Source organism: Leptonotus elevatus, chromosome 7, assembly GCF_054856555.1.
Source record: "Leptonotus elevatus isolate MCC_2025b chromosome 7, RoL_Lele_1.0, whole genome shotgun sequence".
Classification (NCBI taxonomy): domain Eukaryota; kingdom Metazoa; phylum Chordata; class Actinopteri; order Syngnathiformes; family Syngnathidae; genus Leptonotus; species Leptonotus elevatus.
This window is the reverse complement of record NC_141245.1, coordinates 5,400,813-5,427,351: the sequence shown is the minus strand read 5'-3', so window position 1 is coordinate 5,427,351 and position 26,539 is coordinate 5,400,813. Positions and strand designations below refer to the sequence as shown.

Here is a 26,539-nt window from a genome sequence, read left to right as displayed (position 1 = left end):
GTTTGACAATCTAATGACCTCTCAGTCCTGTATTGCACAGAGAGGATTCTGTGGATGGCTGGTGTTACTGAGGATGGACTTCATCCTCCTCCTAATTCCGCTCTCGACCAGTTGCCCTATAGAGTCCCACCTTTCTCCCTATCACTGACACACACTTCTTAACCACTTTGTCAAGATGGTTCTGCTCCCTGCCCATCATGCTGTTGAACAGCAGCTGTTCCCCCAGCACACCGCAGCAAAAATTACGGCACTGGAAACAACAGACTCACAGACATCAAAATATTTAAATTTTCTGAGAAAGAGGAGTCTGTTCTGTTTATTCTTGTATGCAGCGTTTGCATGTTCCAACCAGTTCAGTCTGAATCTAAAGAATAAGAATCTGCAACCGGATGGTGTTAAAAGCACTTGAGAAATCAAAAAAACATTAGCCTTATGACCCCTTGTTAATTGGGAAAAGAGAGAACCTCTGTTGGTGGAAAGTTGATACTACAGTCAAGCAATGATGAACCTTGTCGGGGTTCGCCACAGTGTTGTTTTGACACAATTTTTACACCGGATGCCCTTTCTGACACGACCCAACCCTTTTTGTCTGGATATTGGACCGGTATTAGCTTGGAATCAGCATATAGCGTTAAGGGTCTTGCCTAGACTATCATTAGAATTTGAAAATTGATCTCCTATATCCATTGTGTGGAAGCGGGTGTGGATAGGGCAGGGATTGCAAAATTATTCGATGGAATAATCAATTCTAAAACAATTCGTTAGTGACAGCCCTTCTTTATTCACAGACTCACAAAGCATCCCAACCGGGTGGCCGCGGGCATGTCCAGAGGTGTGTGAAGCCCGCAGGAAAATTATCTTTGTGTGTGAAGGCACCCAAAGACATTAGCAAGCGAGATTTGTCCTTGCATCTTTCACAAGATGGGTTTATTGATTTACAGGACCATCATTTTCATTTTGTAGAGACACAATTGGTCAGATAATGAGCATTTCAGTGATGTTAGCCATAAGATGGAGCCATCTCTGTAACAAGCTCCCATCTCATTTCAGCATTTATCGGAGATTCTGAAGCCTTTTTCTCTTTGTCGGTTAAACTAGATGATCCTGAATCATTATGTTAGTTTTTCTGATGATTGGCCGCACTCGAATGACTCGAGACCACAGAAGAAGTTACAGAAGAATGAGCATGGCTGATATTCTAATATACTAAAAACAGGCTGTGAATTACCTCCAGCCCTTAGTTGTGAATGCCTTATCAAAAGCACAAACATATTAAATGATGGATGAAAAAAATTGATATACATGACTGAGCAAATGGGGGTATGAAAAATAAATGGTAAACAAAAGAATTGAAGGAAGTAGAAGCCAAAAAAAATTAGAACAATCAGGAGTACAATCTCTGTCGCTCCTTTTGAGTCGTTTCGCTTTATTTCCTCTCTACCCTAAGCAAGCTCCTTTAATCTGTCACTCTTTCTCCCGCGCCTTAATTCCCCCCTTTATTTGGATGTCATAGCTCATTTCATACCGATGTTTGGATCAATACTTACTACCCAGGCCCTCACAGTCATAAGTAATACCAATACACAAAATTATCAAACATACTGCAGCAACCATACAAATGGCATATTGTACTATCGCCACCTAACACACGCACCATGTACTGCAACTCCAGCTTCATCCCTCTCTCATCTCATTTGTCATTCACCCAAACAGACCATTCGTCGTCTCTGTCACCCATGCTACAAGCTTTTATTAGATAGCCAGTTTGCAAATCTCAAGCTTGTCAAGATTTATTTGGCCCTGAATGCACATCAGATAAACCAATAATGAGGCCATCAGTTTGAACCCAAACATCGCACCCCTGTGGGCCATTAACACAGACCCTTAATTCTTTATCATGGCTGACACGTAAGTGGTGTTCACTTTGTTGGGACTCTGGTCCGGACTAAACACTGAATTATTCATTTGATCTTTTTCCCCGCTACCATTTTTACCGGTCCTGACAGTGCACATTAACTCATTCACTGCCATTGATGGCTATAGATGTCAAAAATTCATTTGAACTATTTCTATTAGTTTAACATTTTTGTTAACAAGAGTATGAAAACCTAGAACTTTTTTAATTGTACATTTAGAACAAATATAAAATTTGTGATTAATCGTGAGTTAACTAGTGAAGCCATGCAATTAATTACGATAAGAAAATGTAATCGCCTGACGCCCCTAATTTTTTATATATATATTTTTTTAATCGTGTCAGGCGATTAAATGTTTTAAATTGTAATTAATCGCAGGACTTCAATAGTTAACTCACGATTATTTGCAAATTTTATATCTGTTCTAAATGTACAATAAAAAATAATCTAGGTTGTCATACTTTTGTTAACAAAAGTGGGAAAAATGTTAAACAGAAATAATTCAAAATATTTTTTTTACGTCTATAGCCGTCAATGGCAGCGAATGAGTTAAAAAGCATCTCTATTACTACTGCACCCTGATTTGACATTGTTTTTGATGTATTTGTATGACAAAACTCAAACCTTTGAAGCAGTAATGTGAACTACTAGATTACACATACTTATTGTGGTATTTTTTCCTGCTAAAATGTCATGAAGAGCTTCTAAAATGAACTCTCCAAAGACTATGGAATTACTTTGAGATGGAGATATGCCATGCCACATCAAAGCCTTTCAGACTCTGATGCCGATTGTTATATATTTCACTGGTCCTCGTTATTATCACTTAAAGAGTTCATACCAACACACACACTTGCTAAACTGACCCGAATCGCAACTAAATTTGCTTGCAAGCAGATAGAGATCAATTCGTTCTCAATCAGATTCTTGCGCACCAAGACTTGGGTTATGACAGGGGTGTCCAAACTTTTAAATTAAGGGCCACATACAGAAAAACAGAACGATAAAGATGCCACTTTTTCCAATTCTTTGACTTTAATGTATTAAAAACACTGAAATCTTTAAACAAAGCAATTATTTATTATTTATATTTTCTAGTTAATAAAAAAAAAAGCTCAATAACAGCTTTGTGTTAAAGGTGATAAGGCAATTCGTTTAGTATCTAGTATCTCACTAGAATAAATCCTCACCTGCAATAAACAAAGACCAAATGCCATCACCACAATATTTTAAAACAGTTCCTTGTGAATCGTTATATTATATTATATTAAATTATATTATATTATTATAGAGTCGTTTTTGGTTTATGCCGCGGGCCGCTGAAAATTGGATGGCGGGCTACAAATGGCCCCCTGGCCCCAATTTTAAACACCCCGCTGGATTATAACGTTCATATTTGACCAAAAGGCACTTCACTCGTCAGTGCAAATCTATTATCATTATTATTATTATTATTATTATTATTATTATTATTATTATTATTATTATTATTATTATTATTATTTTACCCTAATTTACAAATACCACCTTAATTTTGTGTTTCATCGAGTGACAACTTTTGAACAAACATTACAAGCATTTAAATATGCTCAACTGTCAGAGCAGTACTGTAAATGTGATGCTAAGATTAAAAGGACAGACTTGGACTACTACAATTGCAAACACCAAACAAAAAATATTTCTATTAGGAAAAATTGTTTCTAAATCACAAAAAGTCTAAATGCTTCCAATAATTATTTTTTAATTCAAATCTAGAGGTTCCAGTTTTTCACAATTAATCTCTGTTAGTACATTTATTTTGATATATTTTCAACCACAGTAGAACATTGTCGTGTATGTGTGAACATGCGCATACTAATTTGTGTGTGCCACTTGGACTCCATGTATAATAATAGTGAGCTTCGTTCTTCGAGTGGAGTGAACAATACCTAATAGGGCCATGATGGCAAGTATTAAAATCAGTGGACCTTAAAGTTGACGTGATGAGCCTCTTAATTACCGTAGAAAGTAGGCAAGAAAGAACAAGACTGAGAGAATGAACGCTGCTTTAACTGTGAACTCTACATATGAATGAAGAAAGGATTGCCAAAAAGATCAGTCAGAGCAACAACAGTGAACATGTTTTGAAACCATGCTGATGAGGCTCATGTTGGAAGGAAATGGATGACTTGTGTTTGTGAGTGTGTGCCAAGCGTTACACAAACATACATACATTTGATTACGCAGCCCCTTTATGGACGGAACAAATGACCTATGATGAAAAGAAACTCTTTTTTTTGTTGTTGGTGAAAGTCAGAATACAGGTAAATCTGTGTGTGTGTGTGTGTGTGTGTGCGTGTGTCAGTGCATGTTTTGAAACACCACAAGAGATTGAAAGGGATCAGGAGAGAGTGAGAAATGCTTGGCACTGTAATTCCGCTCTCTGGCTGTGTTGTATTGGAAGGAGGTGGGGAGCCAGCGGTAATCATGCACACCCTGCTGTGTTTTTTCATCTCTGATCTCACTGCCTCCATGTTGAGTGCAGCATCTTGTGTGCTAATACGCGCAAGCACAGTCGCACACATGCACGCTTACTCACAGTCGCTCTCTCAGCAGTGAGTCTCTTCCAGGAGCTCATCATTAGGCACCTTGGCAGAACAATCACTTTGCTCTCAACATTTTCATTGAAAACCATTTTGTCCCTACAATAAATGAGTTTAAAATCACACACCACCTTTTAGACCACCTGATTTTGATGTAAAGATAATGAATTCATAATCTCTTTTTATGCCTAGAAAAAATGGATATGTTTCATACCATTCTATGAAAGACAGTTCAATACATTAGCAATTGACAGTATGCTTCTCATTTTCTCCCCTGCCAGTCCTGCTGTTACTGTTGACAAGTGCTCCTGCCAATCCACTGATACAAAAAAAATAAAATCACTCATACAGTCAAATCTCATATCACTATACATAAACATAGTGCCATTTGCCATTAGAAAGTACAAAACAAATTATCAAATGTGGCAAATCAGCATTTTTATAACTTATATGTGTCACAGACGCGCAAGTGTGTGCGTGTGTGTGTGCGCGTGTGTGTGTGTGTTGCCAAGCAAATCCAAGATAAATTGAACTTGGAATTTCAATGACTGGTGGATTGCCCCCTCTGTTTCTGCATTGAAATTGAATTGTTTTTATAGATTGAAGACCTTGAAATCTTATAAATTACATATAAAGTGTTGTGACAAAGTATGTGTCCACTTTGTGGTATCATATTTTTGGGGCATTTTGATATTTATCCTATACGGTAATCCGAAAGACTTGTGTCAGTGATTCTTAACCTTGTTGGAGGTATTGAGCCATACCAGTTTCCTATGCATATTAAACGAACCCTTCTTGATAAAACACCCAACCGCAATAATTAAATTTTCAGTTTTTTTATTCAATTGTAAACATGTCAATTAACAAAACTTCAATTACTTAAATAATTCAACTTATTTTTAGTCTATTAATTTCTTCTTCTTTTTTTGTGCAAATATTCAATTGTTAAATCTTTCAAGGAAGGGTCCCCATCACTAGTTATGAATACAACAATTTCCAGATTATTTCCTTTCAATTTCAGCATTTCCTTTGTGGCCAAATATATGTCCTCTCCTCTCGTATGTGTTTTCAAAGCTGTGATACCCAAAATGTTCTCTATAAATGTTTTAGTCTCCTCGTGATAAAATCGGACATGCATCAAAGCTGAGAATTGTCATTTACATCAGTTTATTCATCCGCAGCCAACACAATACACAGGGCACTTTGGATGGCGCTGTCCATCTGGGGGTGCACACATCCTCCGAGAGCAGCTCTGCTCTTCTTCTTGTTGTTATGGAGGACAAGGGAATTAGAAATTTCTTTTCTCTTCAAATAGCGTGTCTGCCATTGCTTCCAAACATTCCCTGACCGTTCCGGAGTCAGTAAAAGGATTTTTGTGTTGCGCCCAAAATCTACTTCACGCGTAGTGAGCACTCGTAGGCAGATAAACGGGGCTCGTAGCGCTCAATGCCAGTAAAATTAAATCATACGCTTCAGTCCTTTCACTTTTCAGTGTCTACTTTTCTGACTTTTGACAATGTCATACTTTATCACGTTTGTCGTGAGAATGTGTGTACCCCAAAAAACAAAAAAAAAGGTATGTGAGTTTACTGGACCCGAGATCTGTCAAATGACCCCGGCTCCAGCATAGCTGCTCTCTCGCATGCCTATTCAAAAATTGTCTATCGGTAAAAATGAATATATTCTTAAAGGTCTGGATAAAAGGGTCTCGGGGTCCGGATCTGGACTGCCGTCCACCATTTGGTGACCCCTAGTATATATTTTTCCCAAATTCAAGACATAGGTATAGGGTTTACAAGTGAACAAAATGAACAGGGGAGTCACCTTTTCATCAAATCTGACTCTCTTGACCTTGAATTCAGAAAGTGTGTTCTTGTATTCCCCATCCCCATGCATCAGTTTTCCTTTATGCTGGGCTAGAATTGCTCAATCAAATCAATCAATAGAATTGCAAGTCATGCAGTTTGGAAACTGACTCCCATCACGCAACTACATTACATTATCCATGTGAATTCATATTGCAAATATTTGACTGACCATTTTCTTTTCTTTTTCTTTTTGCTCAACAAAGTATGAAGGGATTACAATAATAAGAAATCACGCGATGCAGCCACAAGTCAACTACAGAATGCCCCAAATCCCCTGCAGCACAGATGGGCCAAGCAATGTAGCGTGACCACCTGCAGCCAATGATGGCCAAGTGGGGCATATCTCCTGAGACACGCTCACTGAACCCCAGGGGTTCGATCGAACCCAGATTAAGAGCCACTGACTTGGGTTGTCTTCAGATATTAAAATTAATTTCAAGATCTCAAACAATTAAGTTTCCTGCATTCCCAATAAATATCACAAAATAAACAGCCGCAGCAAACGTATTTCAAAGTCTCCTGTTTCACAGAAATACTGTTAGCATAAAAAGGCATACAGATTCACCATTCTGCATCATCATGAAGCTAAACAGAACAGATAGAAAAAAACATTTAAGTGTGGCAAATGTGCAAATAAAAATGTGAAATCAAGGGTTCTTGGTGATATACAGATGATTGCTATTTGTTTTTCAACCAGGGTGCTGCTTCAAAAGGATTACAGCTTTCTGCGAGACATCAATGTCTGGAACCCCTTTGTCACCATTGGAGTTTACTCCTCCACACTTTCGGCAGCCATGAGCAATCTCATTGGAGCGTCACGCATCCTCTATGCATTGGCCAGAGATGACTTGTTTGGTACGTATTTCCTTTATGGTTATACAGTACATTCACTTGGAAATTACTCGTATTTTATAAGACATCACATTTTATGATTTTTATTTATTGTTCTGCTCTATGCAAAGTAAATAATGGATTTAAGATTTAAGAAGAGATTAATTAATAACATTCAATGTACTGACAAAGCAGTAGTAATAATACACTATAAAGCATGCAGATTCATACATTTCTGGTAATATATATTTTGTTCTATATTAATTTGACTCTTGAAACTAACCATCTGTAGAATGTGCATGTCAGCCAAACACTGTTTTTTCTGCAGTCCATTTCAGAAGCAGAATGTAGGAAAGGAACATTTTGATGTATTTATTTTTGCTTTTACAGTTTGGTCAAAACTTACTGTGTTTGGAAGATGATGATATTTTTGTGATATTAATAATAATAATAATAATAATGCATCAGATTTATATAGCACTTTTCTAGACACTAAAAGACGCTTTACAATGGAATGGATACATTATTCACGCATTCACACATTCACACTGTGGTGGCGGTAAGCTATTTAAGTAGCCACAGTTGCCCTGGGACAGGCTGACAGAAGCGTGGCTGCCGGTTTGCGCCTACGGCCGCTCTGACCACCACCAAACATTCAACACCTTCCATACACTAGTGTGATTAACACTGAAGGCAATGTGTGTGAAGTGACTTGCCCAAGGACACAACGACACATGACTCTGGGAGAGCGGGGATCGAACAGCCGACCTTCTGGTTACTGAACGACCATCTCTACACCCCGAGCCACGGCCGCCACAATGTATATTGTATTTAAAAAAATATTTAAAATGTAGATGTTAGTTTTATTTGAGAAAGTTTTCCAAAAATATGACATTTGCCATTTAGAAATAAAAAATAAGGACTCCAACTGTTTCCCAACCTGGTTGTCCTGTTCAGTGTCCCTGGTGAGCGGGAGCCCATCTCAGCTGACTTTGGGTGAGAGGCAGGGTAGGGACTGGCCAGGTCACCAATTATTGACAGGGCACATTTTGGCAGACAACTGTTCACATTCACACATATGGCCGATTCAGTCTTCCACTCATTGAACCTGCATGTTCTTGGAATTAAGAATGTTGTAATAAATCCATGCAAGCATACGCATTTCAAACAAAAATACCCAATCTGATATTTGAAACCAGATCCTCTCACAATAAGGCAGAAGTGCTAGTCAAAAATATTTTGATCCATAATATTAGTTCAAACATATTAGTTAATATTCAAATTTGAATACTTTTCTACTTAATGGCTGTCTGAGGTCTGTAGCTCATGAGCATGAGTTTCTTTCTTTTTGGGTTGTATCTGTGTGTCTGTATCTATCAGTCCGTCGGTCCAAAGTAATTGGCATTTGATTTATACACTGACACTACTCATAAAAGTACAATTTATGAACCTAAAATGCACTATAACATTTAGTAGTTATAATTAATTTGACCTTCTATAAACTTACAAAGTATTTAAAAAAAATACATGATGATTTCCCCCCCATTGTTTTGCTTTTCTTCCTTTAGGTAAAGTGTTGTCCCCTGCTAAGAAGACATCCAACAGTGGCAACCCCTGGGTCTCTGTGCTTATTTCCTGGTTCCTTGTACAAGTAAGTGAAGAATACTATTGGTGTGTAACCATTGCTGGGCAAGAGGGATAGACTCACTAGTCTTCATTGATGAGCAACATGATGGCAGCAGCAAAATGAACGCAGAAGTCCACTGTAGGGCTAAACAATTTTAGGAAAATAATTGTGATTTTTTTTGTGACAGGTTTTTCCATTTCAATTCATGAAGTATGTAACAATCCGCAGTGTGGCACCGTGCCACGGGGTGGCACCTCTTTGTTTTTGTGGGCATGTTTATTTTCGTCTTTGGCTCTAAATGACGCCGGGGAGGCACGATTATTGAAACGTGCGGTGGTGCCTAGCCCACTCTTAGCCCACTGTTTTTTTTTGTTTCTTTTTAATAAGAGTTCGTTTTTGCTGTGCCGCTGCGCCATCCATGGCCGATCAGCCACCGCACATTACAAATTCTTCAAATCAAGTTTCAGTGCAGTATTCACTGTGTACAGTAACATTTACAAACATGACAGAAAATTACATTACATTACAACCATCAAACAAAGCCTTAAATAAATGCACGGAAACCAAAGCAGCTGTGGGAGGGTGGTAGTCCGTTTCCAAGGTTTTTAAAATGGTTCGATGTGAATATTCAATTATGTGTAATAGTGTATTTTAAAAAGTTTTTCTTTTTTTTTTTACCTAAAATGTACTAGCATATTTTTCGGACTATGAATAGTCGCACCAGTCAAAAAAATGCAGAAGAAAGTCACATTTTTTGGGGGGGAAATGTATTTGACAAAAAAACAAGACTCGGACTCGCACCCAAAATAACATTCCCTAATCTTGTGTGTGTTCGGAAACACACTGCGAAGGCACACTGCTTTAACTAACCGCTCAGAAACTTTTTATTTATATATATAACGTTTTATTGTGCCGTTCGCTCATTCAGAGTGTCCCAAAACAGTTCAAGCAACGGGTGCTGATTGATTTATAATACAAGCTAGTTTTTTTTTCTTTTCCTATTTTTTTTATATTGAGAGAAATAGTACAGGGTAGGTTTAATACAGGCTAGGTGTGGCGGCCGTGGCTCAGGGTGTAGAGACAGTCGTTCAGTAACCAGAAGGTAGGCTCTTCGATCTCCGCTCTCCCCAAGTCATGTGTCGTTGTGTCCTTGGGGAAGTCACTTCACACACATTGCCTCCAGTGCTACTCACACCGGTGTATGGAAAGTGCAAATGTTTGGTGGTCGGAGGGGCCGTAGGGGCACACTGGCTGCCACGCTTCCGTCAGCATGCCCCACGGCAGCTGTGGCTACTGAAGTAGCTTACCGCCACCACAGTGTGAATGTGTGAGTGCATAAATAATGTATCCATTCCATAGTAAAGCGTCATGCATTTTTATTATTAGTATTATTATTAGAAGTTAGTGGGAAGGAAGCATGATCTTTCTCTCCGAGCACACACACTCGCAGAGTGGTATGAGTACATTGGAGTGAATTTCCAAATATACCCTGTGTTGACAGCAGCAAACGAGTTCACCTTTTAAACGTTTTTCTTTTTCTTTTAAAATGGCTTAACTTAACTAGAATTCTGCGTTGCATTGTGGTCAAAGGTAGAATCTTCTAGAATCAAGGGATACATCACACATTCTGATGAGTTTTTTTCTTTTTCTTCTTTTTTTACAAGAGAGCAGGAGATTTGGATAGTTTTTGTGAGATGTGGACTGTTAACGGGGCACTGTGCGATGTGAATGAGGAGGCGCTATGTTTTAGTGATGTTCTGATGTAAAAGCATTTTATTTTTATTTTTATTTTTTTTATCTATTTATTTAATTGCGCTTGCCGAGCTGTGTGTTATGAAAAGAATGTAAATAAGTGCGGCAAATAAATGTCATTTTTCAAAATCAAAAAAATCTCTTTCTTCTTCTCCCCCTTCTTCTTCTCCTCCTCCTCCTCATCTTTCTCCTGGAAGTAAAAGCTCTTTTGTTGATGTCAATGCTTTTAGTCTATAGCAAAAATAATGCACTCAAGCAAAATATCAGTTATTTTGAAAAAGATCCTTCACCTATTAATAAATAATGTTAATAACTGTATCTCAGAGTTGCCAATATTTTTTTCTATTGTGTCTTGTAAGTGGTTTAAAGAAGTCAGTTTTGGTTGAAGAGGAGACTATTGAGGAGGAGGGTCTGAGGATAGAGAGACAGAGGGCAAAGTGTTGGGTGTTTAGAGGCCTGACAAAACCATCATTATTCAAAGAAAGAGGAAGCGGCAGAATGGTTTATCATTACTTGTGCTCTTTGTTTCTTTTTCTCTCTTTTTCCCACTCTTGTCCTTTTCACCCATATCAACCGCCTGTGAGTACAAGGGGAGCAATTAGATGGAAATCATTAGCTCCTCGGAGATCATTGACTCTCATCTTCTTGCTCTATTCCACCATCATTCCAATAATTCACTGATGACATAAGTCTGATTGTAATCTTGCCTCTTACACACACACACGCACACCCCCAGCCCCACACACACACATAACTGGATCGTGAAGAACTAAGCACCTATTTTTCTTTTATGTAATGGTATATGGTGGCTACAAGAGAGACAGTCAAAGTCATAACACAATACACAGGATAATGCAGGGTATGTAAAACAGCTTAGTTTGAATTTGTCCTTGTCCAAGCACAATTCAGAGACACATATTTCAAAACATAATAAAATGTTGAGCAAAACCTTTATTAAGAAAAAGCTCAAATACACAAATTCCATGGATCATTAAATCCAATAAAAATAAAGATCGAATTTAGGTTTTTAATTTTTAATTTTATTATTCTAATCCATTCCTCCTTTATCTTGGGCTTGTTGTTGTTTGTCAAACTTTCATAGATTATAGATTCAGGGCCCACACCTTAAGTGATTTCAAGTATTTATTTGTTTATTTTTTACATTATTTGGGATTCCGGCTTATAAAACCCATGAAAACAGGATGTCACAAAATTAGAATAATGTGAAGAAATCACCATGCATACTTCCCAGTCTTTTCCATGGAAAAAAAGATGGATGGTTGGATGATATTTTCAAAACGATTACTCAATGTTCAATAGTTGGTTGAACTCCCTTTGCCTTAATCACTGCTTCGATGTGCCGTGGCATTGCCTGTGGGTCCTGGTTTGTTGTCAGTTCTAGAAACGTACAAAAAAAATACACAATGAAAATGAAATATTGTAATTAAAGTATAATTAAACTTTATCAAACTTAAAAATATATGTGTTTTTACATGAGCACAATAAATAGTATACAGAAATTGATTAGTAAAATGTATTTGTTTATCTCTGGCATCTAAAATGATGGTGTACTTCCTGTTTGGGCGCACAATAACGTCGCCAATAGACCCGGGTGAGACCAATGGGGCAGTTGCCCTGGGCATCTTCAACCCCACCCTGTCGACGATCAATGATGAATTTGGGGCGGCATGGCTCAGTGGTAGAGTGGTCGTCTCCCATCTGTGAGATTGTGGGTTTAATCCTCACCCACTGGTGACCATGCCGAAGTGTCCTTGAGCAAGGCACTGAACCCTGATATGCTCCCAGTGGACCTGACAGCACCCTGCATGGCAGGAGCCGACCACTGGTGTGTGAATGTGTGTGTGAATTGGTGAATGTGGGGCATTGTAAAGTGCTTCTGGCACTATATGGTGTAGATAAAGTGCTATATAAAAAAAAGCAGTCCATACCAAATCAATATCAAGGGGCATCTGCCTGGGATTCATAGGCATAAAGTTGGAAAGTCCCCACAACAATATTTTTCAGGGGCATCAAAATTAGGCACTTGCCGCGAGCATCCATTGTCCTTTGAACTCCACTACCCACAGCCAATAACATTTAAATGATTTTACTGTTAAAGCTGATGTCCTTGAAATATAACAATTGAAATGCATTTCTGAAATGTTTTCACTATTATAAAATTCACCATTAAAAATCTAATATATTTGACCCTATACTATAGTGTACATAAATTATTATTTCATCAGTTGTTGCCAGCCCTGATTATGTATTTGAAGTCAGATGAAAAGCTATCCTTAACAACAACAACAATCTTTTCATGCAGTAATATATTTTGATAATTTATTTTTACTGCTTATTGTGAGCCTGACCAGAACTAGGGCAGATGCACAATGCAAATAGATGTAATACTCCATCAAGGTTCTATAAAGATGATGATTCCAGAGCTCTCATTTTCCTTAACTGCCCCAGGTGACGATGTTTGTGATGGTGGAATTTTGATTTAAAAAGAGGATAGCGGATATTATTTCAAAAGTACTGATCGTTTGAGAATATGTCACAGTTACATCACTCTGATTCAGGTTCTGCATATTAAGCAAGTAAGCATTGATCTTAAGATGCAATGTGTTTCATCTGGAAAGCCTTGTTGCCAAGGTCTCTGGGTCATATGTTTTACAGAAAAAGATCATTGGTAATTTCACCACAAGGATTTCATAAAGGATGAACGTGTACAATAGACTTCCGCGTAGAGCTGGTCCCCCAAGTGTGGAATTGTGAGTGAGTTGATAAAAAACACTGGTTAACTTCAACCCAAAAATCGGAGTAAAAAATTGCTTATTTTCGGACTTCGAACACCCAAGCAAAGCAAGCTAAGCCGAACATACCTTGAAAACGGGTAGTCGAGTGAAGCCGATCGAAGCCGAGCAATGCCGAATGCTCACGTTGCTGTAGGTGAGACAATGCACTGCTAATTTCCAGTCAGATCGTGAGTACTCCCGGAGGTGCTCCATACTCGCGAGTGCATTTTGATTTTTCCACGGCAATTTTCTTCGCCATTGGCCCAAAAAAAGACAACAGTGCCAGTGGCAGCAAAGAAAAACACAGTGCTACGAACCATAGTGACCATAGTGAAATTAGGAAGGACATTATCGCGACTACTTCTGTAAATACTGGCACGAGGACCCCCCTTTGCTGTTCAACAACGTGCCTGACGGTAACGCACAGAAGGACCGCCTAGTAGTCTAATAAGATGCTCAATGTAAAATACACAAACTCAGCACTGAACTAAAGCTAGCATTAACATAGCATTTATCATCCACTGATGCCATCACACCACAACAAAAAAGATAAGGTATTTTTTATTGTTTAAATACTGTACTGTACTGTAAATGTAAAAAACAAAAATAGACATTAAAATAGGAATTTTCTGTTTTTGGAGCTTGGGAACAGATTGATTGCATTTACATTATTTCCTATGGGAAAAAATGTTTCAGAGGTTGAACAATTCGGACTTTGAACACTTCGCAGGAACGAATTATGTTCAAACTCTGAGGTACCACTGTATGGGTATACATATCACCCATATACAGAATGTTTTGATATTCCTGCTATCTGTCTTAATAGTTGCCCCTTTTTTTTATGTCTACGCAGATTTTAAAATTATTGTGCATTCAATATTGACAATTTTTACTTTTCATGACTGAGCGTTACATTTCACACTACAATGTTCTTTCAACTTGAGAAGATGTGAGGTGCAGGTTTTATAAAAGGTTGCAAATGCTATTGTTTTTATGACTTTCAACTTGACTTGAAATTTCAATTCGTACCTCTTTTTTTTCATCTCAATCTCATTTTCTTTCTCTCCCTCTTCATTTGTTTATTTGCTGTAGTTGGTGCTGTTTTCTGGGAAGCTCAACACCATTGCCAGTATTGTGACCATTTTCTTTCTGCTGGTTTATGCTGCCGTGGACTTGGCATGCCTCGCTCTGGAATGGGCCTCGGCACCCAATTTCAGGTGAGACCATTATATAAATTTGCATGCAGCTAGAGTGTTATAATCCACCACTTTAAAATACGCAGTTGTACGTCTTACTTATCACACCCTCACATAGGTCACATTTTGATAATAAAAGCAATACATAAAACTCCATAAGATGTATTATTTTGTTGCACATGTTCCCTTTTCCTCTCTAATCATACTCCCCTCCTGTTCTTTTTTCTCTACGGGTTCCATTGTTTATGTGTGAAAGGGGTGCTTGTATTCCAGCTGGATGCTACTATGGCAACTGTGTACTAATTAAAAGACATAAACCTGGTCCCTGCTTATGGCCCCATATTGGAGAGGGACCAGCAATAAAACTGTTTGTGTTTGAGGTTGCGCAGTGCGAATTGGTTGTTCAAGTACCTGGGATTGGAGATGCTAAGAGATTTAAATTTACAATGTTTGTGTTTTGGCGTGTGCCTTGTATTCCGTGGACACTAGCAATGATCCTGATTTATAAAAGCTTCCTAAAGCTGTGTTCACACATGAGGACCGAGTCAGTGTGTCTTTAGCTCAATGATTACATTGTGACACTGCTGGCATTTGGTATTTGAATCACTTTTTATGAGTCATTTCATATTTCTACTTGCTGCTGCTGCTGCTGCTACTGCTGCTATCTGTCATTACAGATGTGCATCTCCAAACGCAGTAACCGGGACTCCTTTCCTTAAGTCATACCTTCCAGGATTAAAACCTTCCTTGGGCTGAGAGATACGTTCTAAACATGATAAGTGCAACTGCTTTTAATTTGTCACACTGGAGAGAAGCTGTTTAGGCACAGTGCATCACTCCCTTGTTATGACATATCACCTCCGGTATTGCATTTTGTATTATGGATTCCCCTGCAGTAAAAGCTGGATATTAGTCTTGGAATTTATGAGAATACTTGGAGCCTCCTAAGCACGTATAGCTTGAGTGCGGTTATAGTCCAGACACAAAAACAGACAGCGTAAACAAAATGTAAAACCTCTAAATATAACAAAAAAGTTAAGCACTAGTTTAAATCGAGAGTTTTGCTAAATGTAGGAAAATTACATTCATTACATTTTGTATTTGAAAGAGCTATTTTCCAAAACCTTATGATTTCTATTTAAATTATTCTGCGAAAAAATACATACATTTATCAAAACCTGCAACTTTTCAAACATTACAATGGTTTCTTTAGTTAGTTCTTTAGTTCAATTTGACAGGTGACCAAATGTGACCAAACTCAAATCAATCAAATAAATTTTCCCTATTGACCTTTCACAAAATCCCAGATGATTATTATATGAAATTTAAGTTGGACTAAAATCTGCAAATATGAAGTTGTATGTATGAACATGGGAGTGGAAAGTTGGGGTTTAGAAAAAGTTGAATGTCTGTCCCATTGAATGGGAGAAATTTGATACTTAACGTTAAATTATAGGGAAACTGTAAGTATAATGACAAAAGTGATGCCCCGGGAGGCGTGAATTTTTGGAGCAAGTTAGAATTGGAACGATGTAAATCGGATGTATTATGTGGGTGCTGTTACTGGATTGTGCTTGCTTATGGTCGCTATGACTGACTTTAGCCAAACCCAGTGGTATGTAACCCTGGTACTAGGGAGCCGCAGTCCTGCATGTTTTAGATGTCTTCCTCCACCAACGCAGGTGAAGATCATTATCAGGCCTTTCCAGAGCTTGATCATCTTGACTATTTGAATCGCCTGTGTTGGAGGTGGGAGACATCTAAAACATGCAGGACTTCGGCTCCTTAGGAGCAGGATTGCCTGCCCCTGGCCTAGCACATCTAGCTACTTCACAGGCTCTTTACCCTTCATCTAAGAGTGAGGCTGTCCACACTGTTTAATACATTGAAGACACTGCTCCAGCTGTGTTTTTGGCTTATGAAATGAAAGAAATAGGACTCCACCTGACAAACTCTTGGGATACCTAGTGTCCGATTTACGTAGTCCATGGGAACATCTCTTCACCATTTTGCTTTTGGAGGTCCACAGCTTGTTGTAGCTTTTTTTTTTGGTAAGATCTTATGACAGCTCACAGAAATTTTCTAGATCGTTGTTGATGTCTAGGGGCCAGGCACTATCTTGACAGAACTTGACCGTTTGGGTCAAGTTGAAATGAAGTGAAATGCCATTAATCCAGCCTATTGAAGTAATTACCTTACAATGAACTTGTTTTTGTACTTCTGTAGTGCACGTGCTGGAATGAGACACAAGGATGAGGCGGCACGGTGGCTGACTGGTTAGCACGTCCGCCTCCCAGTGCAAAGGTTGTGAGATCAAGTCCGGGCTTCGGCCTTCCTGGGTGGAGTTTGCATGTTCTCCCCGTGCTTGCGTGGGTTTTCTCCGGGTACTCCGGTTTCCTCCCACATTCCAAAAACATGCATGGCAGGTGAATTGGACACTCCAAATTGTCCATAGGTGTGATTGTGAGTATGGTTGTTCGTCTCTGTGTGCCCTGCGATTGGCTGGCAACCAGTTCAGGGTGTACCCCGCCTACTGCCCGAAGCCAGCTGGGATAGGCTCCAGCAACCCCCGCGACCCTTGTGAGGACAAGCGGTACAGAAAATGGATGGATGGATGGATGAACTTGTTTTTGTACTTCTGTAGTGCACGTGCTGGAATGAGACACAAGCATTGGCCTTATGATACAGTCACACCAACACACAACACACCAACAATCCGCACTTTTGCCTTTTCGCCCAAGCTGAAAATTTTTAACTTTCTTCGCACTTCGCCTTGCGGCAGCCAATCGGATTCGAATACGGGCTATGTCACACATAGCGTCCTGTCTGTTGGCAACAACACGGCCAGCTGGGACCGAATGGTGAACAAGAAAGTAGCATACTGCTAGTAAGTGTATTTACTTGTTGTTGAACTGTACCGAGGCTGCAATAGTGTTTAGCATGCATTAGCTAAAGTTATTTAACGCTACCATCTGCCGTCGAATTAAGCGGAAGTAAACACGTATCTCCCAAAAAAAAGAAAAAAAAGTGCTGCTGGAGAAAATGGTGTCCCGGCTGTATAGTGCCAGGAAAGAAGTAAAAGTACTTGGCGGTAGGGATCTCCCGATCACACTTTTTTGGACCAGAGTCAAAGTCACCTCATTTTGAGATCGGCCGATTCCGAGTCCCGATCCGATACCTTGGCATTTTATAAAGGATAATTAAAACCTTTTTTTTCTTTTTTTTTCTAAACAAAACTACTCCAGGGCGGCACGTGGCTGACTGGTTAGCACGTCCACCTGCCAGTGCAGAGGACACGAGATCGAATCCGGGCTTCGGCCTTCCTGGGTGGAGTTTGCATGTTCTCCCCGTGTTCCAAAAACCTCTACGCGATGAAACGCTAGCGAAGGAAGCGTTTCCAGAACGCCTCCCCCGCTGTTGGTGTTAATGTAGTTTCATTACTGTGTAGGTGCCAGTGTACGAGTAACTGAGGTCTGGTCTAAAAATCGATCACCACTGATGGGACACTGACTTGCTAAAGAGAATAAAAATTAGATAAATGTCAAAATGTTTTAAAAACTTATGGTACACGATTCTTAATTTGCCAAATATTCTATATTTTGTTTACAAATTTAATAGATTGTATTGAATGAAAAAAAGCTGTTAAAAATAAGATGCCCTAAATAAAGAATTTTATGGGGTACTCACACATTTAAAATGAGGAGCCTGGAGGATAATCTCTAATAAACCCGCGACATATCGAGGTACAACCCGAGGTAAACCCCACAATGTATGAGTTATGGACCCAAATAAAAATCCGCTATAGAGTGAATTCGCAATAAGTGAACTGCGAAGTACTGACGGACCAATGCATTCTGATTTGCTTCACTTCATTGGAATTGGGGTTTGTATATCATTTATTTATACATAGATGATTTAATTATGTAATCACGAACAATGCCAAAGCATTGGAAGTGCCCATCTTTGGTGGCTCTTAACGACATTTTGTGCAAAACAAAAAAAACAGTGCACGTTCAGTATTTCTATAGTTGGTTTGTCCTGGTCTCCGCCGGTAATCTGAATCGGAAGGAAGTGCCTCAACCTGTTTTGCTGAATGAGGAAGTTGGTTGTGCATAATCCAAAGTACTTTTTTTCAACATAGGGCCATCTAGGTTTAAGTAAAAAAAACAACATCATTTGGAAACAAATGTTTTTTGTTATATTCGATCTATTGAAATTTGCTTGATGATCCAAAACATTTTAAGATGTGATAAATATAAAGTAAAAATATAGTACTGTACGTTCAGATTTAAAATCCATTTACAAGATAATAATTGATGAAATGAGTTGATAGTTACAGTGTAACTTTAATGTAATGTATAGTACAACAAAGTGCCCCTTCTAGAAATTGTGCCTTGTTGATTTCTAGTACAGCTGCAGGACTTAAAGACAGAGACAAAACTTTCCCTACTGCTGATCTCCCAGTCGGCCGAGGGACCTCGAGTCCCCACAGCTGATAAGTGGCTTGTCTGGTAGCCGCACTGTTGTTTTTTTCCCATCTCTGGTTCTTTCCCTCTTTTATACTGTCTGCTTCTTTCATTGCTTCGTTCATTGTGCCCAGGCTCTCTCCCACGTCTCTTTCCAGGCGAAAAGAATTAAAAGCTATTTCGCACCATCTCCCCGGAGAGCTGCTCTGTAATTAGCATAACTAATTTAGCAGAAATATTTCACTTTCCCTTAAATTTGGCATTGTGTAGGGGTGGGTTTGAAATTATGATGTAGCGGAAAAAATATCTACTTGTTAAGTGTGCAAGTGTGTGTCTGGGAGAGGCAGTATACAACGGGAGCATAAAGGCATACAATTAAAAGAATGGCTTTATGTGAAGTCATGCTGGCGTTTGTTTTGTTTTTTTGTTCCTGATCATCAATGTGTGAGTAATGCTGCCGGGCACTAATATTGTGTGTGCACACGTGCGTCTGTGATCAGGTTATAATGTGTGTGTCAGTGTGTGCGTACGCATGTGCGTGTGTGTATTTCTGGTGTTATCTTTGAGTGTGATGAGGCCTCTGTGTGGGCTACAGCTTTATCAGTAGTGGTTCCAGCAATGCAGACTATTCCTTAAGGCCAGCTGCGGTCACTCTGCAGAACTGCATAAGCACACACAAGTGCACACAGGAGCACATACACGAGGCATTGTTTGGTAACGGAGTAAATTAAGGGAAAAGCTGCACTTCACATTGTTTCCATGTGATGTGATGTTTATGTGACAGGTAATATGGTGTAGAGAAAATTAGGGTCGCTTAAACATTGATGTATATGACTCAAATGACTGACTGCAGTTCTCTCTGTCGCCTCTAGGAGCTACACGTCTGTTTGGTTAATTTTTCGAGTAAACAAACGAAAAACCTCATGTAAATCAGTCTTTGTTTGAAGGAGCTACAATGAAATAGTTTGGAGTTGGATTTACCCAATTAGAGGTTAACAATTTGATTCAAACACACACAAATAATTTCACGTTAATGTTCTGTGCATACAAAGAAGTTTATTTTCTATTTCTACTTAAATAACAAAAAAATCACACACGGTTCTATACTACTGCTACTGGAAGGTAATGAGTGGGAGTTAAGCAATGGTGAAATGTAAATGGTCTCATTTATGCTAGGTGAACTGTTCAAAGCCAATTTTGGTATGCACCAATTCTATGTCCACGGCAATCGCATAGTTGCACATACTCTCTCCAGAAGCTCAAACTTTGAGCCTGGGAGGTGACGAATGAGCAAGATAGAGCACGAGGTGGAAAAAGGGTGAGATGGCCGGACCCAATACCTATCTAACAGCGTTGTGTGTGGGTAAAAAACAGAGGCCAAGTCACCAAGCCAAGAGAGAGTGAAGGAGAACGAGGGAGGGGGGTTGGATGGGTACATAAAGAGCCCCGCATTATTGGGTGCATGCATGCTAAAGCAAACGGTAGCATGCATGATACCATATGTTTTAAACCGGTAACGGGAGCAAAAATGAGTTCGGTTGTACTTTATTCAACTATTTAACAATGTACTCACAGTTTTTTTTTTATTATCAGTCTTCATCCCCAAATCTATCAAAGTCCCCATCTTCAAATTGAAAAGCTGGGCAAATTCTCCATCAAACATGCTAGGACCCCCCTTGTCATTATCGGAGTGAGTCTCGTTGCTGTCCAGTGCGTAGTGACGTAGAATGGCGGCTGTCTCTCTGGCAGCAATGTGAAACGCCCATAAAGAAAGCAAGGTAAGTCTCCGTTATGTTTCTAAAGGGACTATCAAAACTCTTGAATGTGTCTAGTGAATAACGAGAGCACGGCGTGGGGGAGGGTGACCTGATCGCATGTTGTTTCTTTAGGAACGCTACGAGGCTTAACTTGGTTTCTTTCACATTGCTTTGCAGAGAGCCAGCCGCCATTCTACGTCACTACACACTGAATGCATTGCGACGTAAATAACAATGGCGTCCCCCCAAAAAATTATACAAAATGTATTAAACTGGAAATTATTTTTGAAAATTTAATCTCATTGTTACGTTAGAAAGACCATACAATAAATAATATAGAGCAAACTTGTCATGACAGTCGGGGCTCCTTTTAAAACACGGAACTAGCTTTTATGACTATTTGTTAAAGTTTCTGTGCATTTGATAAACTGTAGATTAATAATCTCTGAAAATGCCGCGATATAGCGAGGTACAATGCAAGATAAACCCCGTAATATACGAATTTTGGATCCAAATACAAATCCGCGATATAGTGAATCCGCGATAAGGGAACCACAAAGTAGCGAGGGACCACTGTACATAAAGTAACTTAAGTAACTTTTTCGAGGTAACTGTAGCAACACTGCTGATATCGTCTTAATTTTTGTAAAACAGGTAAAACTAAATGCTGTATAACAAAAATAAGATTTAAATCATAATTTAAACATTTTGACTGAGGTTAGCTGCTCTAATTTCTGTTTCTGTCCCTAGTTTGCCATATTGAGTAATCAGTAACAGATTATGTAAGTACTGTGTTCAACACACTTTCTATTTTAATTTCTTAACTGCCAGTCCTGCTATTTTAAAGGGAATATATTGAAATCTGTCAATTTTTGCTTAAGGTCATTCAGTATCTTTTGTTGGCTGACGTAATGTCTCGTACACTAACACTGTGTGTGCGTATGCGTGTGTGCGCGCGTGTATGTGCGTGCGTGTACTCATAAGGATGAAATTTCTGTCTTAGCTTTACCATAATTATGACGTGATTCTGGGCAAATGTCCAAGTCTAGTCTGTTTTAATTCCCTGATTGGCAGTGATTCTCTTAGGGTACTTTTGTGGTGTCAGCAAAGTGACATCAGCTGCTGGAGAACCACAGACAGGTGATGGGGTGAGGGAGAGGTAATTGTATAGAGGTAGCATTGTGCTCATAATGAAACAGAAAGACAAAATGGATTGGTGGGGCGGTTAGGGTGAGCTTTTATCGTTATTACACCCCTCTCCAGAAGGTTGAAGAAGGGGCTAAGGTGTGGTCAAGACGTAAAAGCAAAGTTTGAAGTAGTGAACCTCTGTGGCACATCAGTGGGTACAGGTCAGGACCTATCTTAACAGTTAACAATCCGTAATAATATCAGTTACAGTTGATGCCTTTGCCACTCTCTTCAGTTACTGGTGTACTTACCATTTTTCATTTCATTGTTTTATATCTCTAAGGTGTTGTTCATCTTCCTCTTCTGCTTTTCCTTCTGGCCTGTCCTGTAGGGGTTGCCACAGATGGGTGTCATCCTTTTCCATCAAAGTTTTATCTTTTACATCCTGCTCTCTAACACCAACTACTCTCATGTCTTCTCTTACGACTTCCATCAAAATCTCTTAGGTCTTCTTCTTGCTCGCTTTCCTGGCAGCTCCATATTCATCAACGCTATACCCACTATCTCAACTCTGGACGTGTCCAAACCATCTCAGACAGTACTCTCTAACTTTGTCACCAAAACATCTAACCTTGGCCGTTATTCTGATGAATTATTTTCTAATCTTATTTATCTTGTTGACTCCTAAAAAAAAAAAAAACAACATCTTCATTTTCGCCACCTCTACCTTTCGTTTCTTCAGAACTGTCTCTAATCCTTACCTCACCACTGTCTTTTATAAACCTTCCCCTTCATACAATCAGAAACTCTTCTATCACCTAACACCCCAACTTATTCTTCCATCCGATCCACCCTGCTTGTATCCGTTTCTTCACCTACTCACCACACTCACCGTTGCTCTGGATTATTCCCCCTAAATATTTAAAGACCTTCACCCTTGCTGTTTCTTGTCTTTGTAGCCTCACGTTTCCTCCTGCATCCATCTCACACCCATTCCTTTTTAGCGCATGCCTCCACCTTTACACGTTTCTCCACTTGCTCCCTGCTTTCACGACAGATCACAATGTCACCTGCAAACATCATGGTCCATGGGGGATTCCAGTCGAACCTCATCTGCCAGCCTATCCATCACTATTGGAAAGAGGAAGGGGCTTAGAACTGATCCTTGATGCAGTCCCACCTGCACCTTCAACTCATCTGTCACACCTACAGCACATATTACCACTGTTCTGCTAGCCTCATACATGTCCTGGCCCAGTGGTATAGTCCAGGGTATACGCAGGTATACGGAGTATACCCAGTTCTTTTTCAGTCAGTTTTGAGTATACCCTCTTCTAAATCCCCCCTGATGCACACCGTTCAGCTATGGCCTACCTTCCTCTGCCTCTAATTGGCTGGTACCCCCTGCCTACACTGATTAGACGTGCTAACTCTTGGTATGAGGTCTGATGAGCCAATCGGAGGCAGAGTAGGGTGGGTCATGTCGAGGAAGATAATCCTTCAAATGCTCCCCCGAGCCACAAAATAAATTTAGCTCAGATGAACTGATTTTCCTTCGTACACGGGATATTTGACCTTGACGTGAGTTTGATTCCCGGGGTGGACGCTGCCAGTTACACATGAACTACATGCTCTAGTTAAGTTTTATAGTAGCTATAGGCTGGTATTTGATTTTTTACTCATTTGCTCCCAAAAACGTATACAAATTTTCTATTTTTAATATTGCCATGGACCCAAAAACGTATATATATGTTTTTATGGGGGTTTTTTTATGCTAGAGAATACAGAAGGCTTTTTTCTTTTTTTTCCCCTTTTTCTTTTTTTTGTATGTGCGGGTTTGTGTGTGCATATGTGCGTGTGTGGGAGTGTGTGCTCATTAATTCACCTAAAACCTATTAAAAATCCCATACCGTTCACCTAAACCGAATACTTCAGAATCCTGCTAGAATCGTGAAGTTGTCAGGAAACCCGAGGAAGGATAAGAAAAAAAGAAAGAAAAGTGAAATCCAGCACCGACCAGACATCACCTACTACCCACCGGGTTATAAACCAGAATCTTTCACCAACTCCAGAAACATGTAAATTCCAACCAATTAGGGAGACCTCAAGAGACCAAAGGAAAGACTGAGGAAAGGAAGGAAGGATAGATGAAGCAGAGTGAGATCCACAGACATCAGCCGCCACCGATTCCACGACCAGAGGAAGAAGCAGATTGTGTTTGAATTTCGGTAGATGCTTGTGTGATGGATCTGGCATGCATGAAAACCCCAGCCAGGAAAGAGCAAGCACAACCCCCCATGTTCCCCCAGGCCGCGGCAGCACCAAGACACAAACACCGTGCCCCGCAGGGACCACTGGCTGGAGAGCAAACCCAGGAGCCCGGAGCACCCCCCACCCTAACACGGCCCGCGCCCCAAGCCCAACGCAGCAGAAAGGGGCACGGCAGGCCCACCAGACACCCCACCGACCCACAAATGAATGAAAGATGAAACTTAGCTATATTCTAATGCTAATTGCTGCAAAACGGAAACAGATACAGATATACTTTTTCTCTGATGAAAGAAGAGACTTTAATCTTTATTTTGGTAGGTTCCATGTTTTTATAGCAATAGAACAGAATATGCTGTGGATTTTACGAGATTAGACAAGATCCAGTAAAACAGTCGGGAGCAAAGGGGGCTGCTTCAGTGAAAATGGCTGGGAGTGAATGAGTTAAGTACCGGTAAATTAAAACACAAGAATGGGGACAAATAGTTTAAGATTCATCAAAAAACAATACTGAAATCTAACCAGACTGGTTTTCACTATTTTTGTTCATTGTTCACTAAATATTGTAATTTGTTGTATAACATATGCTTAATGTTTGCCTCATGATAAATACATTTTACTTTATTTCAGACTGCTTGTGTTCTTAACAAGTCATGTTAATTTTATTATTGTGAGCAAATACAAATGATGATTTTTTTATTCTTACATATCACCGTTTCTAAAAGAGGACGTTTTTCTGGACTATTAATAAAAAAATTAAAAAAGATTAAAAATTGAGAGTATACCCACATCTCCAGGGACCACTACAGCACTGTCCTGGCCTCATCAAAGGCTTTCTCGAGATTGACAAAGACACAATGCTTCTTTACCCTCTCTGTACTTATCCATTAACACCCTCAATGCACCTTCAGCATGACCAATAATTCCTCAGCTTCAGAAAACAGGTGAGCCGTGATTGGTTGTGACCTGAGCTCTGAGCAACCGCAATGTCATTTTCAGTTAACAGCAAGTGGCAACATGTATGGAATTGGATAAAAACAGGTGGATTTTGCTACTTAACTTACATTACACAAACACAGTATTAATCAGAATAACGTGTTTAGACTAGTGGTGCGGAATAGATTTTATCGTAAAGAAAAAAAATGGGTCTTACTCTAAAAAAAAAAGAACAAAGGAATATATATCTGAAGAATCAATGATTTAGAAAACAGTAGTTGTGATTCACTAAAGAGGGACTTTGTTTCTTTCCCAGGCCCACTTTTCGTTACTTCACCTGGCATACGTGCGTGTTGGGCATCGTGGGCTGCGCTGTCATGATGTTTCTCATCAACTCCATCTACGCCTCGGCCAGTATCGCCTTCATGCTGCTGCTGCTTCTGCTGATTCACTACCTCAGTCCAACCTCCAGCTGGGGCTACATCAGCCAGGCTCTAATATTCCACCAGGTTTCAAACACACACACACACACACGCGCAAGTTTGTTTTACTATCTTTGTGGGGCCATCTCATTGACATAATGCATTTCCTAGACCCTTCTCCTAACCCCAACCATCAAAAATGATTGCCTACCCATATTCCTTACCCTGACCTCAACCATAACCTTGACCCTCAAAAAGAGGTCCAAACTTGTGGGGCCCAGCAAAATGGCCCTACATGGACAGGTGGGCCCCACAACTGTGTGAAATCCCGAAATGTTGGCCCCACTATGTAACAAAAATAAGACCACACACTCACGCATACAGCACTGCCACATCATTATTACAGCAACTAAAATCTCACCCCCTCAACCTAAAAAAAAGGTGTTCTTGCCAAGCAATCTATTTAAAATGTTTATTGAGACACAGACTATTGGCTCCCTAAGCCAAGTGTATGCAGCAGACAACAACACACACATCAAATGCTGTCTCCAAATTCATGCCCATTCATTGTTGTGCAGCCATTGATCATTTTTATATCAGAACTTACTGACACACGCTGCATATATTTCCCTCCATGAAGTGCTGCACTTGTACAAGCGCACTCGTACATAACTTATATCATACAATTCGCTATGCCCTCTATAGGCGGGCCTGTTGCTCTCAAGGTGAGGCAGCTCTGTTGCCAGCGAGGCCTGTTGCCAAGGCGATTTGGGGTGGTTGGGTTGGCGAGCAGTTTGTCAAGAGGCAGAACATTATTACAAGCACTCAACTTATTGCACTTTTCTTCCTTCCCCCTCCTCCCTTTCCTTTTCTTCCCTTCACACAGACGCCTCCCTACCTATCATCTACCTCCTTCTCCGTTCTTTGCTTTTTCTCTCACACAGGGCAGTTCAACAATTCAAATGATTACAGTACACTTGGGCATAGCAGTAGAG

At 39.7% G+C, this 26,539-nt stretch overlaps 1 protein-coding gene across 1 annotated transcript in view; it reads left to right on the top strand.

Moving 5' to 3' along the window:
• Positions 1–26,539, top strand: part of LOC147170454 (solute carrier family 12 member 9) — a 61,233-nt gene that overhangs the window by 24,045 nt on the left and 10,649 nt on the right. The window contains exons 7-10 of the mRNA XM_086081258.1: positions 7,064–7,221; positions 8,766–8,848; positions 14,464–14,588; positions 25,439–25,631. Of these exons, the coding sequence (XP_085937384.1) occupies positions 7,064–7,221; positions 8,766–8,848; positions 14,464–14,588; positions 25,439–25,631 (559 nt within the window). The remainder of the gene's footprint in view (positions 1–7,063; positions 7,222–8,765; positions 8,849–14,463; positions 14,589–25,438; positions 25,632–26,539) is intronic.